The 16,860-nt window shown below is 46.8% G+C and overlaps 1 protein-coding gene across 3 annotated transcripts in view; it reads left to right on the top strand.

Moving 5' to 3' along the window:
* Positions 1-16,860, top strand: part of Sdk1 (sidekick cell adhesion molecule 1) — a 1,173,668-nt gene that overhangs the window by 883,540 nt on the left and 273,268 nt on the right. For all 3 annotated transcript variants that reach the window (XM_029555167.1, XM_029555165.1, XM_029555166.1), the window contains 2 exons: positions 7,532-7,679; positions 8,683-8,823. In XM_029555167.1, coding sequence (XP_029411027.1) covers positions 7,532-7,679; positions 8,683-8,823 — 289 coding nt within the window. The remainder of the gene's footprint in view (positions 1-7,531; positions 7,680-8,682; positions 8,824-16,860) is intronic.

Here is a 16,860-nt window from a genome sequence, read left to right as displayed (position 1 = left end):
ACAGGCCAGTCCAATAGAGGCAATTTCCCGATTGAGGCTCCCTCAACCCAGGTGTGTCAAGTTGACACTAAAGCTATCCAGCACACATGCAACTGGAGTTATGGACATTGTTAGCCATCATGTGGGTGCTGGGAATCGAACCTGAGTCCTCCGCAAGAGCAGTTTTTGAAACAAGATCACTCACTAACCCTGGAGCACCTTTGTGCACATTGACTCGGCTAGGCTTGGTAGCCGGTGTACTCCAGTGTTCCTCTAGTCTGTCCCCCCACAGTGCTGGGGTTGCAGGTGCTGGCAGCCACATCCAGCTTTTCACATGGTTCTGTGGATCGGAACTGAGTTCAGTTCTCAACGCTGTGCAGCAAGTGTTCTAACCCCTCGAGCCGTCTCTGCAGCCCATATTTCATCTTGCAGTATCTTTTAGTCCACAGACTCCCGGACCAGCTTCTCTTACCCATGATCTTTCTCACATGGGCAGGGACTACTGTATCTATCCCCAGAGTGTCCCATGCTCTAAGTATGGGTCACAATGTTGTTGAATCTACCCCTGTATCTTCATTATTACCTGGAGACCGGATTTCAGTCACATTCCATCTGGGCATCCTGTGGAGTGTGTTCATACATGTGTGTGAGTCGGTGAATATATGTATAAGTATGTACATGCATGTGTTGCTGTGTGCACAAGCATGTGTATGCAAATGTGTGTTGTGTATATATGCACAAGTGTGCACGTGTGTTGATGTGTGCATGCACAAGCATGTGTGTGTGCATTGGTGCATGAACACATAGGTGTATGAGTACCAACACTAGCATATGTATGTGCACACACACACATGCACCAGTCCAAGCATGTGTGTGCATATACATGTTGTTGCATGTATGAACCAGCGTGTGTGTGTATATGCACAACTAGGTATCTCTGGGTCCTTCCCACTGTAAGAGCTCATGCTTCACATTTGGTGATGCTGAGGTTGATCCACAGGTGTGGATACCAACCTCCCCCACCCCCCCGTGAAGTTTGAGAGAAGTTATGTAAGCCCCAGAGAGCCTTGCTTTTCTAAGTGTGAGAGAAGAGCCATCAAACCTCCTGGAGGGCTTTAGGCAGCTGCAGCTGTGGAAGCTCCTTCCATGCCACTAGGCAAGTGTTGAGAATTCACAATGATGATCCTTCTGACTGTTAAGAGAAATTCAAAAAACCTTTTACTTCCTGGGGATCATTAATTGAGAAAATGCTAATGCTCGTTTTTATTGGATGCTTCCAATACATTTCCAAAGACAAACCCTTCAGCCTTGGAGGGCTGGGGATGTGGTTCAGTAGATAACATGATTGCCTAATGTGCATAAAGACCGGGGTTCCATCCCCAGCATGACAGAAACCAGGCGTGGTGGCATGCACCTCTAATCCAGAGGTAGAGGCAAGAGGATCAGGAGTTCAAGGTCAATCTTTGATCACATAGTGAGCTGTAGGCCAGTCTGGGCTACATGAGACCCTATCTCAAAAAAGATAGGAAGAAAGGAAAGGGAGGAGGGAGAAAGAGAGAGGGGGCCTACGGGAGATGGCTTGGTGGGTAAGAGTACTTGCTGTGCAAGCATGAGGACCAGAGTTCGAATCCCAAGCTCCCATGTAAAGTGAGGCATGCCAGTAACCTTAGTATTGGGAGATAGAGACACATGGGTCCGGGAGCTTGCTGGCCAGCCAGTCTAATCCAAACAACAAGCTTCAAGTTCAGAGAGACACCCTGTCTTGTGGGAGTGGGTCAGAGAGCAAGACACCCAATGTTCTCCTCTGGCCTTCACAAGTATATAGACATACACATGCACACACATGCCCACATGCACACATATGTATATATAACACACATCAAAATTAAAAAGGTAAAGGGCAATCCAGGAAGACATCTGATGTTGACCTCTGGCCTCAACAGGCACATGCATGTATACTCACATACACCTATTCTTATATTCAGAAGGACGAGTATATATATAACACATACAAACAAAAGAAAGAAAAAGGAAAGTTAAACCCATCAGCCCTTTGAGCCAACAAACAAAGCACAGAATGATTGTGCTGGATGCTTTAGTATCAACTTAACACACCTGGGTTGAGGGACCCTCAATTGGGGAATTGCTTCCATAGGACTGGCCTGTTGCCATGTTTATAGGGCATCTTTTTGATTGTTGAGTGATGTGGGAGGGCCCAGCCCATTGTGGGTGGTGCCAGTCCTGGGCAGGTGGGCCTATATTGCATAAGAAAGCAGGCTGAGCAGGGGCCAGGGGAGCAAGCCAGTAAGCAGTGTTCCTCCATGGCCTGTGCTCCTGCCTCCGGGTTCCTGCCCTGAGTTCCTGCTTTGGGCTCCCTGATGAACTATGACCTGGGAGATGTAAGCCTAATAAACGCTTTCCTCCCCAGGTTGGTGTCGGTCAGAGTATTTTGTCATAGAAATGAAGAAACAAGGCAGAACAGTAATCAAGGCCGCATGGATTCTGAGCCTTGCAGAGTTGCTGGGAAAAGTTACTAGAATTCCTGGTCTTCAGGATCAGATACACAGGAGTTCCTGAAGGGGAAGAAAGAGGCAGGGGGCAGGTCCCTTCAGACATGTCCTTAGCTCCCAGGCCCTAGGGGGAGCATCTTTGGTTTCCTCTGAGGGGTGGCTAGAGGAAGAATCTCTTCAAAGGATTTTGCCTCTTGATTGTCAGGACCAGACATGCTATTTACATTTTAACAGCTCTCAGCAAGTTTGCAATTCCAGAGCTTGTGAAAGAGCAAATTCTTCCTAAACCACTTATTTAAAAAAAATATTTTATTTTTTTATGTGTACAAATGTATTGCCTGCATGTATGTGAGTGCACCCGTGTCGTGCAATGCAGTGGAGGTCAGAAGAGGGCTTCAGATTCCCCTGGAACTGGAGTTAAGGACAGTTCATAGCCGCCACGTGGGTGCTGGGAATTGAACCTGGGTCCTCTGCAAGAGCAGCCAGTGCTCTTAACCACTGAGCTGTCTCTCCAGCCCCCCAAACCACTTTTTGGTTAGGGGAAGTTACAAATCAGAGTCCTGCAAGACAGACTGGGCTCATTTGTATTGGTTTTCAGTCCAATCTCTCTATCTGCCAGATCTCTTATCTTCTAGTAAGGAGGGAAAAGAATAAATAAAGAATTCTATAGATGTGATCATTGCTACTGAACAGACCAGAGACACAGAGGAGATGAATCAGCCCCTTTGTCAAATCAAACTGGGCAGCAGACCCTGCAATTCATGTTGTAGACTTTCAAGAGCTGTTTATGCTCTGAGAGAACAAATGGCCTAGACTCTCATAGAACAAAGCTGGGAGGCCTGATACAAGAAAGGCAATGTCTTACTGTGGATTTGTGTCGCTGTGGCAGAATACCTGAGGCTGGACCATGTATAAAGAAAAAAGGTTTATTTGGCTCATGATTCTCATGGCTGGAAAAAAAAATCACAATAGCACAGGATACCAGTATCTACCAAAAGCCTCCGGAGGTGAGAAGTCAAAAAGGAAACAGTGAAACAGGTGCATGCCAGGCAACCAAGGGGAGGTGCCAGGACCAGTTTGAAAGCAGTCCAGTTCCAAAACGGTGACAACTCATTTGGTTCTCTCCCCCTCCACACCCCCTGTGGGCACACACATGCTGAGGGTTGAACTAAGGCCTCCTGAATGCTAGGCAAGCCCCCCACCCCACTAATCCCTCTTACAGGCCCCCGTGCCTCTCAATAGCACCACCTCCCAATATCAATACCTTGATGTCTTAGTTTCTTTTCCCATTGCTGTGATAAAAATACCCTGATCACAGCAGCTTAGGGAGAAAGGGTTTATTGTGGCACAGTTCAAGGGTGCAGTCCATCATGGTGGGGAGTCAAGGCAGAAGGAGCTTGAAGCAACTGGTCCCATTGCATCCACAATCAGCAGAGAGTGATGCATGCTGGTGCTCACCTTGCTTTCTCCATTCTTGCTTTCTCCATTTATAGAGAAGGACCTCAGCCATAGTGGGCAGATCTTCCCATCTCTATGGACACACTCAAGATAATCCCCCACAGGCATACCTAGAGGCCTGTCTTACAGATGATTCTAGATCCTGTCAAGTTGACAACAATAGCCATCATTCCTAGGGACCTAGCAAGAGGTTTGAGGAGGGCACACCAGATTGAAGCCCAACAGACAGCTTCCTGTCCCCAGGCCTCTCTGCCCCTCCCTGGCTCTAATGAACTGTCTCAGTCAACCGAGTCTTGTGTCCTATCCACTTTGTCCCTCCTTGCAATGACATGGCTCATTCCATCTGCCTGAGTTGGTGAGTTGCTTACTGGCAGACAGCTCAAGTCCAGAGGAAGAGAGGGGCAGGGATATGTGGTTCTGGGAGCTGTTCCTTCAGAGTGGATGGCTTTCTAGAGGGAGAATCAAGGAAGACTGTTTAGACAGAGAATCTTCAAGCTGGAAGAGTTTAAGTTCCTGATCCCCAGGACCCATGTTAAAAAAAAAAAAAAATCCTGGGGGAGGCCAGGTGTGGTAGTGCATACCTTTAATCCCAGCACTCCAGATCCTCCTGCCTGTTCCTCATCAGCATATCCTGCTGGAATGTATGAACCACTTGGGAGGCAGAGGCAGGCAACTCTCTGTGAGAGTGAAGCCAGCCTGGTCTATATAATAAATTCCAGGCTAGCTGGGGCAACAAGGAGATATTGCTAAAAAGAAACCAAGAAAACTCCAAAAAACAAACAAACAAAAAATCCACAAAAAGCTCACAAAAAGAGAACAAAAAATATTGGGGATGCTGGAGAAGACACTGACTGCTCTTGAAGAGGACCTAGATTCAGTTCCCAGCATGTACATGGTAGTTAACAATCATCCATAACTCCAATTCCAGGGAATCTGACACCCTCTTCTGGCCTCCACAGGCATTGCATGCACATGATGTAATTACATGCAGGCAAAACACTCATACACATAAAATAAAAATAAAAAATAAATTAAAAAAATACTGGTTGTGTCTACATAGACTTGTAATCCTTGCACTGGGAAGGTGGAGATGAGAGGTAGATCTCTGGGGCTCATGGGCCGGCCAGTCTAGCTTGCTTGGCGAGTTCCAGACCAGTGAGATATCCTGTCTCAAAACAAACAAACAGAAAAAGGTGAAGGCTACCTGAGGAAGGACACCCAAGGTTGTCCTCTGGCCTCTAAACTCAGGTCTTCATGCTTGTACAGCAAGCGCTCTTACCCACTGAGTCAGATACCTAGCCCGATACTGTGTATTTAAATGAAACATAAAGAGAAGAGGATCCTCATCAATGGCCAATTACCCGTGTCACCAGAATTCAAAAGCCAAGAACATAGTACTACCCAGCTGGTGATAAAGACTACATTCCCAGAAAGCTGTGTTTGGAAACAGCTTTATTTGAAATAATTAAAAAGATTCCATCTTTGCAGCCCAACTGGCAGCAGGTCCCAGGCAGCTTGACTTTGTGTTAAGGAATCCCAGCTAATGAATTCTGAATCAGGGACAGAATTTCCATGCCAGTGAGTACAAATTGCCTTTCATGAGCCTTGGTTCTATTTTGGAGCAACCTGAGGCCACTTCTCGGTAACTTGTAAGGGAGCTGGAGTGGCAAGTACATTTCCCATGAGCCCCCTGGTGCTCACGGTGAACCCCCACAGTGGGTCATCAGCTTTCCCCAGAAGCAGATGTGAGTGTATGTGTGGTGTTTACATGCACCTGGTGTAACCCACAGTCTAGGCAGCGCCTCACTGGAAATCACACATCCTCTCTTTCTGTCCATCTTTAGTGTGGGCAAAAGAGATGGTAATACCACCTCAGAGGGACAAGAAGGGCTGTTGGCTTTCCACAGGCATCTGCCAGGCACCTCTGAGTTCAGAGTGGGAGCCAGCAATGGACACTTGAAGTCACAGGCAGGTTGTGATCACTCCAGAGTCCACTCTGCAGAACGCCTGGGCAGAGAGGCATGCAAGGCCTAGATCCTGGCAGTGCCTTTCCGGCCCTGCCTTGAAGGCAGTGGCCCATTTTGCTGACAGAATTATCCCTCCACACCTCCAGGAAAGCTGGCTTCCAAAGGCTATGCCATGCTAACTGAATTCTGTTGTGTCTCTCCCCAGCCAGGGCAGCTTCGAGGTGTGGCAATAACAGACTGCCATACCACAGATGGGATGCAAAATGTCCAGCCCATCTGTCTTTATCATAGCCCTTTCCTCTTTTATTAAAATGTTAATGAATATAGTTCTTATTTATCATTCTATGACATGTGCAGCACCCTTTCCGGGAGACAAATCTCTAGTCTGCCTGATGGTAAACCCCATACACTGTTTTCCCATTGCATACTGAGCTAAGGAATTCAGAGGAATTTTGTTCCTCCTCTTAAACTGCCATAGGCAGATTGAACAAAAGTAAAACCCAGCTTGGGCTGGGGTGATAGTTGTCAATGAAGTCCTTGAGGAGCTGAGTTCAGTTCCCAGAACCCATCTAAAAAAGCTGAGTGTGTTGGGGCTGGAGAGATGGCTCAGCATTTAAGAGCACTGGTTGTTCTTGAAGAAGGCCCGGGTTTGAATCCCAGCACCCACATGACAGCCAACAACTGTTTGTAACTCCAGTCCCAGGGGAATCCGATAGCCTCTTCTGACCTCTGCGGGCATTGTACAACACGGATGCACTTACCTACAGGCAGGCAATACACACATACACATAAAATGAAAATAATAAATTAAAAATAAATAAATAAAAAAGCTGAGTGTGGCGGTGAATGCTTGAAATGCCAGCACTGGGGAGGCAGAGACAGGAGGATCCCTGGGGCTTGCTGGCCAACAGCCTAGATGAATCAGGGAGTTCCAGGTCAGTGGCCTTGTTGCAAATGAGGAAGGACATCCATGGTTGACCTCTGGCTTCCACATGCATGCACTCACATGTTCATGCACACTTGCACGGAAAGAGGGAGAGAAAGAAAGAGGGGAGGGAGGGAAAATAACCTCAAGTGGATGGCACTTGAGGAACTATATCAGAGGTTGTCCTCTGATCTCCACATGCATATGTAAATACATATATTCATACACACACACACACACACACACACACACACACACACACCTTTCCTTGCCCAGGACAGATGTAGGAATCTTCTCACCTACTTATCGTGGGACAGACAAAGGACTAACAGGAAGTGCTACTCTATATTTGCGGAAATATCACTGGTTGCTAGCCCAACAGCTAGCACATGGATGTGGTTTGCACATCCATCAGGTGTGTTAGCCATCACCTTCTGGTTGAGCTGCTCACATGCTAACTGCCACAACTCCTGCACACACAGCCTCAGTGGGGTCAGCAGTATGCTTCCCCTTATGTTACTTTTCTCAGCAAGGCTCTGACGTCAGCCCTGTGTTTTGGGCCCTTATCTCTCCCGGCCTCTCCTGGCACTGTCTGGGAAAGCAAACAACATCACTGACAAGAACACATTTGCTCACTCACCACTCAGACGTGTGCTTATGTGGGTTTGTCTCTGTTCTGCTCACCCTTACAGACTCTCCTTGGAAAGTGCGCCTGTCAAACGTCGGCCCTGAGATGACAAGTGTCACCGTGAGCAGCCTGACTCCAGCCCGCACCTACCAGTTCAGAGTGTGCGCTGTGAACCAAGTAGGCAAGGGCCAGTACAGTGCAGAGACCAGCAGGTGAGTGGGCTTGACCGCCACATGGGGCCCACGGTGATGGGTGCCCCAACAGGTGCATCACACAGTAGATGCAGGGATGAACTATCATCCCTCGGGGTTGTAGCAGAGTCTTGAGCAGAAAGAACAAAGGAGGGCAAACACTGGCCTGTGCGGGGCTGGCTGAGCTTCCCTGAACTGCTTGAAGGCAGCTGTCATGGATCCTTCCCATGATGCCTACACAGATCACTCCTGAGAGCACAGTCTTCTTTTGTGGGGGAGGGACAGTGGGAGGAGATGGGGTCTCACGTAGCCCAGACTGACCTGGAATTAACTATGTAGCCAAGGACGACATTGAACTTCTGTTCCTCCTGCCTCCACCTCCTGAGTGCTGGGATTGCAGGCTTACAACACCACACCTGGTTGATACAGTGGTGGAGCTAGAATCCGGGGCTTTGTGCATGCTTGGTGTCCTGGTTTCATTTCTGTTGCTGTGAAAGGGGTTATTTCAGCTCACAGCTCCAGCTTACAGACCATCATAGCAGGGGAGTCAAGGGAGGAGCTTCCAGCAGCTGATCACATTCATCCATAGCACGAGCAGAGAGATAAGTGTATGCATATGTGTCTGCCTGCTTGTGCTCAGCTCTGTTTTTCCAGTCTTACACAGTTCCAGACCCACTGCCCAGGGAATGGTGCTGCCCCCAGTGGGCTGGCTCTTCCCATTTTCATTAACTTCACTAAGACAATCCCCCACAGATACGTACACAAGCCAACCCAATATAGACTCTCACTCACTGATTCTGGGTCATGTCAGGTTGACAGAGCTAACCATAACACTGATGGGCATCTACCAGATGAAAATCAGCCATCACCTTCTGGTTGAGCTGCTCACATGCTAACTGCCACAGCTCCTGCACACACAGCCTCAGTGGGGTCAGCAGTATGCTTCCCCTTCTGCTACTTTGCCCAGCAAGGCTCTGACGTCAGCCCTGTGTTTTGAGCCCTTATCTCTCCCGCTCATCTTTAGGTTGATGCTACCCGAAGAGCCACCCAGTGCTCCCCCCAAAAACATCGTGGCCAGCGGGCGAACCAACCAGTCCATCATGGTGCAGTGGCAGCCGCCCCCTGAAACAGAGCACAATGGGGTGCTGCGGGGCTATATCCTCAGGCAAGTACCTGGGACAAGCCATCACTTTGTCCCACTGTCAGTAGCAGATAACCAGTACTGCCAGAGCCCAGGCTCTAGGGAGGGGTACAGATGGTGGCAAAGCTGAGCTCACAAGCTAGTGGGTGCCTTGCTGAGTTCTCCTGGGGGAGGGGGGGTGGCCACCTGCAAAGTCCACAGAGATGAATGTCAGAGGTTGCATTAAGCCTGACAATGAAGGGGGCCATTATGGGAAAGGGAACTGGACATGCTATTCATTGAACCCTCCTGATTCATTTTCAGTTCTCTCCAGACATGTATATTATTAAGCACAATCACTGAACTAATTGATTTACTTTAGTTCTTAATGAATTGTTACTATGCTAGCTTGTTGCTCAGTTTTGCCAGATCTTCTAGTATCTAAAGGAAAAAAAATTGTATGTGTATATGTGTATGTCTCTCTGGAGGTATATGCATGTGAGTGCAGTGCTAAAGGAGGGCATTCAATCCTCTGGAGCTTGAGTTGTGAGCTGCCCGACATAGGTGCTCAATACTGAACTTGAGTCTTCTGCAAGAACAGCAGGTACTCTTATAACTGGTGAGCCATCTTTCCAGCCCTTTTACATATAACCACAATGATTAGGTGTTAGAAATGAAACCAAAATATTTTTGGATAGGGTGTTTTGGATATGCACATATGACAGCCAGATTTTGGAAAAGGGTGGCCAGGTTGCTGGCCCAGCCTTAGAACGGATATTGAGAGAATCACAAGAGAACTTGGCTGTGTTCAAGAGAAGGAAGCTTCCTTTGCCAAAGCTACTGCTAATTTTAAAATTATTCCTAATGTGATAATCACAGCAGTTTGATGACACAAATAAAAAGAAAGAATCAAGTTGTATTAAAGGAAAATTATCAAATCTCTCATATTGTATCGCCGTTCATTAATTTTATCAGCTTTACTGGGGCAAGAACATTATCCTCTATTCTGCAAATCCAGCTCCCACTGAGCTTGGGATTAGTGAACACTTGGATAACAGAGGCCTTGACTGGACAGAGTTGATTTCTTATAGAAATGGAAGAAAGCTGTGGAAGCATTGCCTTTTTTTCCTTTTGGTAGGGTTTCATATAGAAACCCTGACCTAGAACTCATTAGGTAGCTAAGGATGACCTTGAACACTTATCCTGCTTCAACTTCCCATGTGCTGGCATGATAGGCATGATTCACCGTGAGTGGCTGTAAACAGGTATTTTTGAGAGCTGTGAATTTTCTCTAATATCTCTTAGAGGTATGCTACCCACGGAGCACTCCTTCTTCCCTTTATCACATATATTTAATATTTATTTTTAAGTGTGTATATCAGTGTGTGTTTGCATGTGGATATGCTCATGTGACTGCAGGTGCCCTCAGAGGCCAGGAGAGGGCATTGGATCTCCTGAGATCTGGAGTTACAGGTGGTCATGAGCCATCAGATGTGGGTGTTAGGAAATGAACTCGGTTGAGCTCAGGTCATCAGCCTTAGCAGCAATTGCCTTTAACTGCTGAGCCATTTCACCAGCTCTATTACACATTTTTTTAAACATGGTCTCATGTAGCCCGGCCTGGCCTCAAACTCATTATGTAGTCAATAATGACCTTGATCCTCCTACCTCTGCCTCCTCAGTTCTGGACTTATAAGCCTGTGCCCCAACACCTAGCTTGAGAGTGTTGCTTCTTCAACTCCATTTTCTTTATTTATGAAGGATCTATGGTTATAAACCCTGACTTGTCAGTGAACAGAGGAGTTAGAGGAAATGTTGGGCTTCTAAGCACATTGAGAGAGCCTTAGGAGAACTTGGCCATGTTCAAGAGAAGTCTCCTTTCCAAAAGCCACTGCTCTGAGTGGCCATAGCTGTGGATCTCAGCCAGTCCTCTGTGTCCTCGAGGTTCGTTCCAGCCTATAGATTCTCCTCTAACTGTGAGCCAGACAGTGTCTGCCTGAAGGAGTTTGAAGGACAGATAGGCAGTCAGCACCCACTGTCCCTTTGTCTCTGCCCTCAGCTGTCATTCCCCCACTTGAGGAGGGTCAGAGGGAGTGGAGGCATGTTGTTCCTGCAGGCAGCAGCCCCAGGCTCTGTTCCAGCTGATGGCAATTGACAGTCCCCTGACCTTCCTTCCTCACCAGCCCTCCTGTGGCCTCACACTGAGTGTTCCCGTGCCTCACAGCTTGCAGGCTCTCTTCCCAACTCCAGCCATCCCTCTTGTCCACACCCGTCAACTAATGAAAATAACTGGCTTGCTCTCCCCACATCCTCCCCTTTCTCAGCAGCTGAAGGAAAGTTTCCCAAGGCTGAGGCTGTCACATAGGGACAGTGATGGGCGCCCCACTGAACGCTCTTGGGGACCAGAGCATAATAATAAAATCTTCTGATGTTATGAGGCCAAACAGCAGACTTCAAATTTCTCTATTTTGTAGGATTACTGTCCTTAAAAGGATTCTGGGTGATGGTGCTACTGGAGTAGAGTAGGGAAGAGGGCATCTGTGTTCGCTGATGGCTTAAATTTAAGAAAGCCCTAAAAACGAGGGTGCACCACCCCAGGCCTTAAATATCAAAGTTTGCAGAAATTAAAGACCCGGACAAAGATGCATTTGCCTGCAACCACTTCCAAGCAAGGCTCCGGCTTGCAGATCACCCTTTGGGAACAAGCATCCTCCAGGGCACAGGCTCTCTGTTGGATCTGATGTGCAACGCACAGGAGCAAATGGAAATAAATCACCCTGGTGACTCCCGCCATGAGAAGTAGTTAGGATGTGTGTGCAGCGATAAAATATTTATAATAATAGGCAGTGTGTTTCTCTGAGAGGCGCACAGGGTTATGTCCTTTAAAAAGCGTTCTCCTGTTTATTTCTGGATAAAAACTTATCTGTCCTGGCTGAACTAGTCTCCAAGGTACAGAGCCTCCCAGAAAGGAGTAAGGGGGAATACTCTGCAGTCTCCTTACTGACCTTGACCTCCCCAGACATCTTGAGTGCATCACCAAGGCACTCAGCCCCCATCAGTGTGGACCACCTTGTCCGTTCCAAGTCCAAAAAGTGAATTCTACAGTTTGTTTCTCGCAGTCGTGTCAGATGGCTGAGAAGACTGAGAGGTTGGTGCAGCCTTCCTGTCCTAAAGAGGGACCCGAGTCTGAGTTTCACAATGTTGGTTACCTTGCTGTTCCTTGGAAGGTGTAGGTAGTAAGGGGCATACATGAGCCAGCCCTTTGCAAGTGTTCTTTTGCAATTTCTCCTGCAAAGCTGTAAAGATACATCTGTTTGAGGCATGGAAGATGGCTTAGTGGGTAAGAGGACTTCCTCTGCAAGCATGAAGACCTCAGTTTGAATCCCTAGCACCCACGTAAAAATCCAGGCCTGGTGGCAAATATCTATTATACTGGAACTGATGGGGCAGAGACTGATGGATGAAATTCATTAGCTAGCCAGCCTACCCAATGAATGAGCTCCAAGTTCAGTGAGAGACCCTGTCTCAAAAAATTAAGATGGTGGGCCAGTGAGATAACTGCGTGGGTAAAGTTGCTTGCCACCAAGCCTGACAATCTGAATTCAATCCCCAAGAGAGAACTGACTCCTGAAAATTGTCCTCTGACTTCGTGTGTGCTGTGGCACATGCACATTTCATCCACCTTCAAATAAATAAATATAAAAGTAATTAGGAAAACAGTAAGGCAGAGAGTGTTTGAGGAAGACTGATGTTGACCTCTGCTCTCCACATGCGTGTTCGCACGCAGGTATACAGGTACCCACATGCACATGTGCACACATATGTATACTACACATACACATACAAATTTATACTAAAGAAGCATCCGTTCACCCCATTCAGAGGACACTGACAGACTAAAGGAAGGATTCTATCCAAGTCCAAGTTGGTGAACCTGGGATTCATTTAAAGCTGCAGCACCAAAAAGTCCCATTCCAGCATGGGCAAGTGGGAAGAATTCGCCTCCCTGAAGGGTTCATCCCCCGTCCATTCTAATCAAGGCCGTTGTTTACCTCCTGTGTAATCTTTGGGACAGGCAGGGCCTCCTGAGGATCTGTGAGCCTCTCTCCCCTGCCAGTATTAATGGGCCCCATCTCCTTGTGGGTCACTTGTGGGTCATTACAGCTCCTCTGATCCTAGGCACAGAGGAACCACCTATGTGATGGTTCATGTTGATTGTCAACTTGACACATCTATGAAGAGGGAAACTTAATGTAAGAATTGCCTACATTGGGTTGGCCTATGGCCATGTCTGTGGGGACATTTGCTTTATTGCTAATCGATTATGAGATTCCTCCCCTCTGTGGGCAGTGCCATCCCTGGGCAAGTGGGACCATACAAGAAAGGTAGCTGAGAAAGCCGAGGGAGCAAGCAAGTAAGCACCGTTCCTCCATGGCCTCTGCTTCCATGGCCTCTTCCTCCGTTCCTGCCTCCAGGTTCTTGCCTTGAGTTCTCTTGATGGTGAACTGTGAACTGTAAGCTAAATTAAACCTTTTCCTCCCCAAGTTGGTTTTGATCAATGTTTTATCACAGAAATAGAAAGCACACAAGCAGGGGCCTTGTTCAGCTTCATACTATACATACAGGGGTCCTGTCCCTTTCACCTGCCCAGCTGCTTGGATGTGTGATGTGGACTTGTGCAGCCAAGTTTTACCTTTTCACAAAAAGTTAATTGTCTTGGTGCTTGATTACATAGGTGAATGTAAATGGAAATATCTGTCAGGTGGGTTCATCCATGCATGCCAGGCGCACTGCCTAGAGGATCCCCATTATCTAAATGAGCCGAGCTGAGCACCTGGTATGCTTTGCACCTGCCCTTGGCCTGGGGCTGGTGATCAAGGAAGGAAAGCCAATGCAAAGGAGCTGGTACACCGAACAAAGAAGTAGTTCAAGGACCAGGCAGATGGCTCAGAAAGTAAAGGTGCCTGCTGCCAAGTCTGATGACCTGAGTTCGATCTCCAGGACCCACATTAGTAGAAAGAGAAAATTCACTTTTGCAAGCTGTCCTCTGAAAGCTATGTATGCAACTTCTGCCACCCCATCCACACACACATAAATAATTTTTAAGATGTGCTTTAACTTTCACTTTTGTACACCTCAGTACCGCACTCCTCTTTCCCTAATTACCTCCCTCTGGACAAGCCACAGGCCACTGCCTTCTCTCAGACAAGAAGCAGAGAGTGGTCATTTCTCATCCTGTGACAAAATGCCTGGCAGAATGTAAAGGAAGAAGTGAAAGCAGTCCCAGACGGCAGTCCATGATGGCTACCAGCGACTTGAGAGACTCCCTCCCTGCTCGGGGACCTCCACTCAGCTAAAGGGGACTCTGAGCACGCTGCAGAAAAGAATTCTGGGTCCAGCTAGAGTGAAGCGAAGCTATGGAGTTCATTAAGTATTTAGTCAGTCATGCAGGAGAAGCAGAGTGGACAGCCTTTAAAGGCATGGTCCCCAAGACGCCCTCCTCCACCAGGTGTTTCCCATCAACTCCTGGTTCAATTATGAAGCCACTGATTACATCAGAATTCTTATGATCTCATCAGGTGGGAATCAAGACTTAAATACACAATTGGAGAGCCATCTCTCCAGCCCCTTGATGAAGTTTCATAGTAATAAAACAAACAAAAAAGCCATAAGTCAAGGTACTTTTTAAATACATTGGTGGAAATATAAAGTTGACAGGTTACAAGAAGTTGGGGAAGGGACTAGAGAGATGGCTCAGCGGTTAAGAATACTGGCTGTTCTTGCAGAAGACCTGGGTTCGAATCCCAGCACCCACATGGCAGCTAACAGCTGTCCATAACTCCAGTTCCAGGGGATCTGATGGCCTCTTCTGTCCTCCTCCGGCATTGCACAACACAGGTACACTTACCTACACTCAGGCAATACATGCATATGCATAAAATAAAAAATAATAAATAATAAATAAAATATGTTTAAAAAAAGAAGTTGGGGAAAACTCTGCTACAGGCCTCAGATGCTATCAGATGACAGCCTTTTGGTTGGTGGAAACTAGTGGTCTGTTAACACATTTTGAATTGGATGAACAGATATTTATTATTATTTTGTATGCATATGTGTAGTATATGTATTTGTTTATATGTATGCATGTGCACATGTGTATGTGGGTACATGTGTACCTGTGTGCAAATGTATGTGGAAGTCAGAGGTCAACATGAGTCGTCCTTAAATGCTCTCTACATTACTTTAACATATTTCAAAAGTTTTTAATCTGTTAGTCATAAGGATGTTAGATCAGACATAGGTGAGCAAGGAATGGATATTTAGGGGCCTAAAGCTAGCCCCAAATAAATTATTAAGCTCTGGACTTGCAACATTCCAACCTCTCCAGGTTTTTCCAGGAACTTGTGTTCATAATCGTTTGAGAGGACACTTCTATCAAAACCATCACACAGAGGAAGGCTGGCTTTGAACTTTGCACTTCAAGTATTCTCTGCCCTTCATCACTTATAGACATAAATGCTACCAAGTAGGCCTCACCACATACAAATGGCTTATAAGGAGACAGAACTACTAAAGAATGCTCTCAGAAAATCCTAAATTGCAAAAGAAACTTCTAGAAACATCTGTGGTCTTCTCTCTACTTCCTCATGGCATATCTAGCTGCCAGTTTCTTAAGGAAGTCATTTTATAGCGAAGCACTTACATTTCTGGGTTTTAGCTCTTGTCCAACCATGGTGACCTTGCTGATGGGCTGGTCTGTACTCACCTGTCCCTGGTGTGTCCCTTCCCTTGAAGGTGCTCTATCCTGTCTACCAGGGCAGCCTCTCGGAAGACCCTGGTGACTGCAGCATGCCGTAAAGTTGGCAGATTTATGGCTGCTTCTCTGTTTGGGGTGGCTCGTCAGTCATTTTCCCATCTCTGTGTATTACACAAAAGCCACATCTTGCAGAGGCAAGAACGACTTCTGGGATAGAAATGAGCCGCTTTGAGAAGCTGCAAGATGAGTGTACGTGTCTCTCATTTTACCCAGGGGAGCTGATCCAGAAAAGCTTGGTGAATTAACTGAGCCAGTTCAGTACATTAACTTCTATAAACCGAATCATGGAAAAAACATTTGCTAATCAAAATAATGCACTGAAAGTCCTTTCATAGTACAAAAAGCCATTTCCTAATTTATGCAGTTTTTTAGAGCAGGGTTGTGTAAGCCGTCTTTTTAATAAGCACAATTTAAAATTTCTGCATTGGTATAGCAATGGGCATGCTAACCAAATCCTTGCAAAGGCCCCCTGAAAAGCAATTTTTCATGCTTAGCCATGGGCTAGCACTTTAGAAGTGTTAACACATTTCAAAGCCACTGATTATAGGTCTGGGATATCTCTGGACAAATCTAGAATATTCCTAAATGGAAACAGAACAGAGAGCTCACCAGGAGCCAGTATACTGCTTCCTTCTTGATTTCTGCCCACAATACTGTCTCAAGAGAAGACCTTTTTCCTTCATCCATGATGAAATCATGTGTCATAATTACCTTCTACTGACCAAAACCAAGTTGGGGAGGAGAGGATTTATTTCACTTTACAGCTTACAGTTGATCATCATGGAGGGGATCCAGGGCAAGAGCTCAAGACAGGAACCTGGAGGCAGGAATCAAAGCATGAACCACGGAGGAGCTGCTTACTGCTATGCTCCTCTGGCCTGTGCTCAGCCTGCTTTCTTATATAACCCAAGACTACCTACCCAGGTAGTCACTCGAAAATCAAGAAAGTGCCCCACAGACTTGCTCAGAGGTCTGTTAGCCAGAGGAAGTTCCCCAGTTGAGGTTCCTCTTCCCACGTGTGTCAAGTTGACAACTGAAGCTAGCCAGCACATCAGGTTTGAAATCTTGGCTCTTAAGTCACTATACACACAGAATGGGTTACACTTAACAAGAAGAATTTGTGTGTGGGGGGTACACATCTGTGATCTAGATATTCAAGAGGCTGAGTCAGGGACATCATGAGTTCAAGGGCACCATGGGCTACATAATGAGACCTTGTCTCAAAAAGGAAGGAGGAAGGGGAGGGAGCTGCTCTTTAGGTTCCA

Source organism: Nannospalax galili, unplaced genomic scaffold (genome assembly GCF_000622305.1).
Source record: "Nannospalax galili isolate Female #2095 unplaced genomic scaffold, S.galili_v1.0 scaffold664, whole genome shotgun sequence".
Lineage (NCBI taxonomy): Eukaryota > Metazoa > Chordata > Mammalia > Rodentia > Spalacidae > Nannospalax > Nannospalax galili.
Note: the sequence above shows the minus strand (reverse complement) of the source record. Positions and strands in the feature narration are given on the sequence as shown.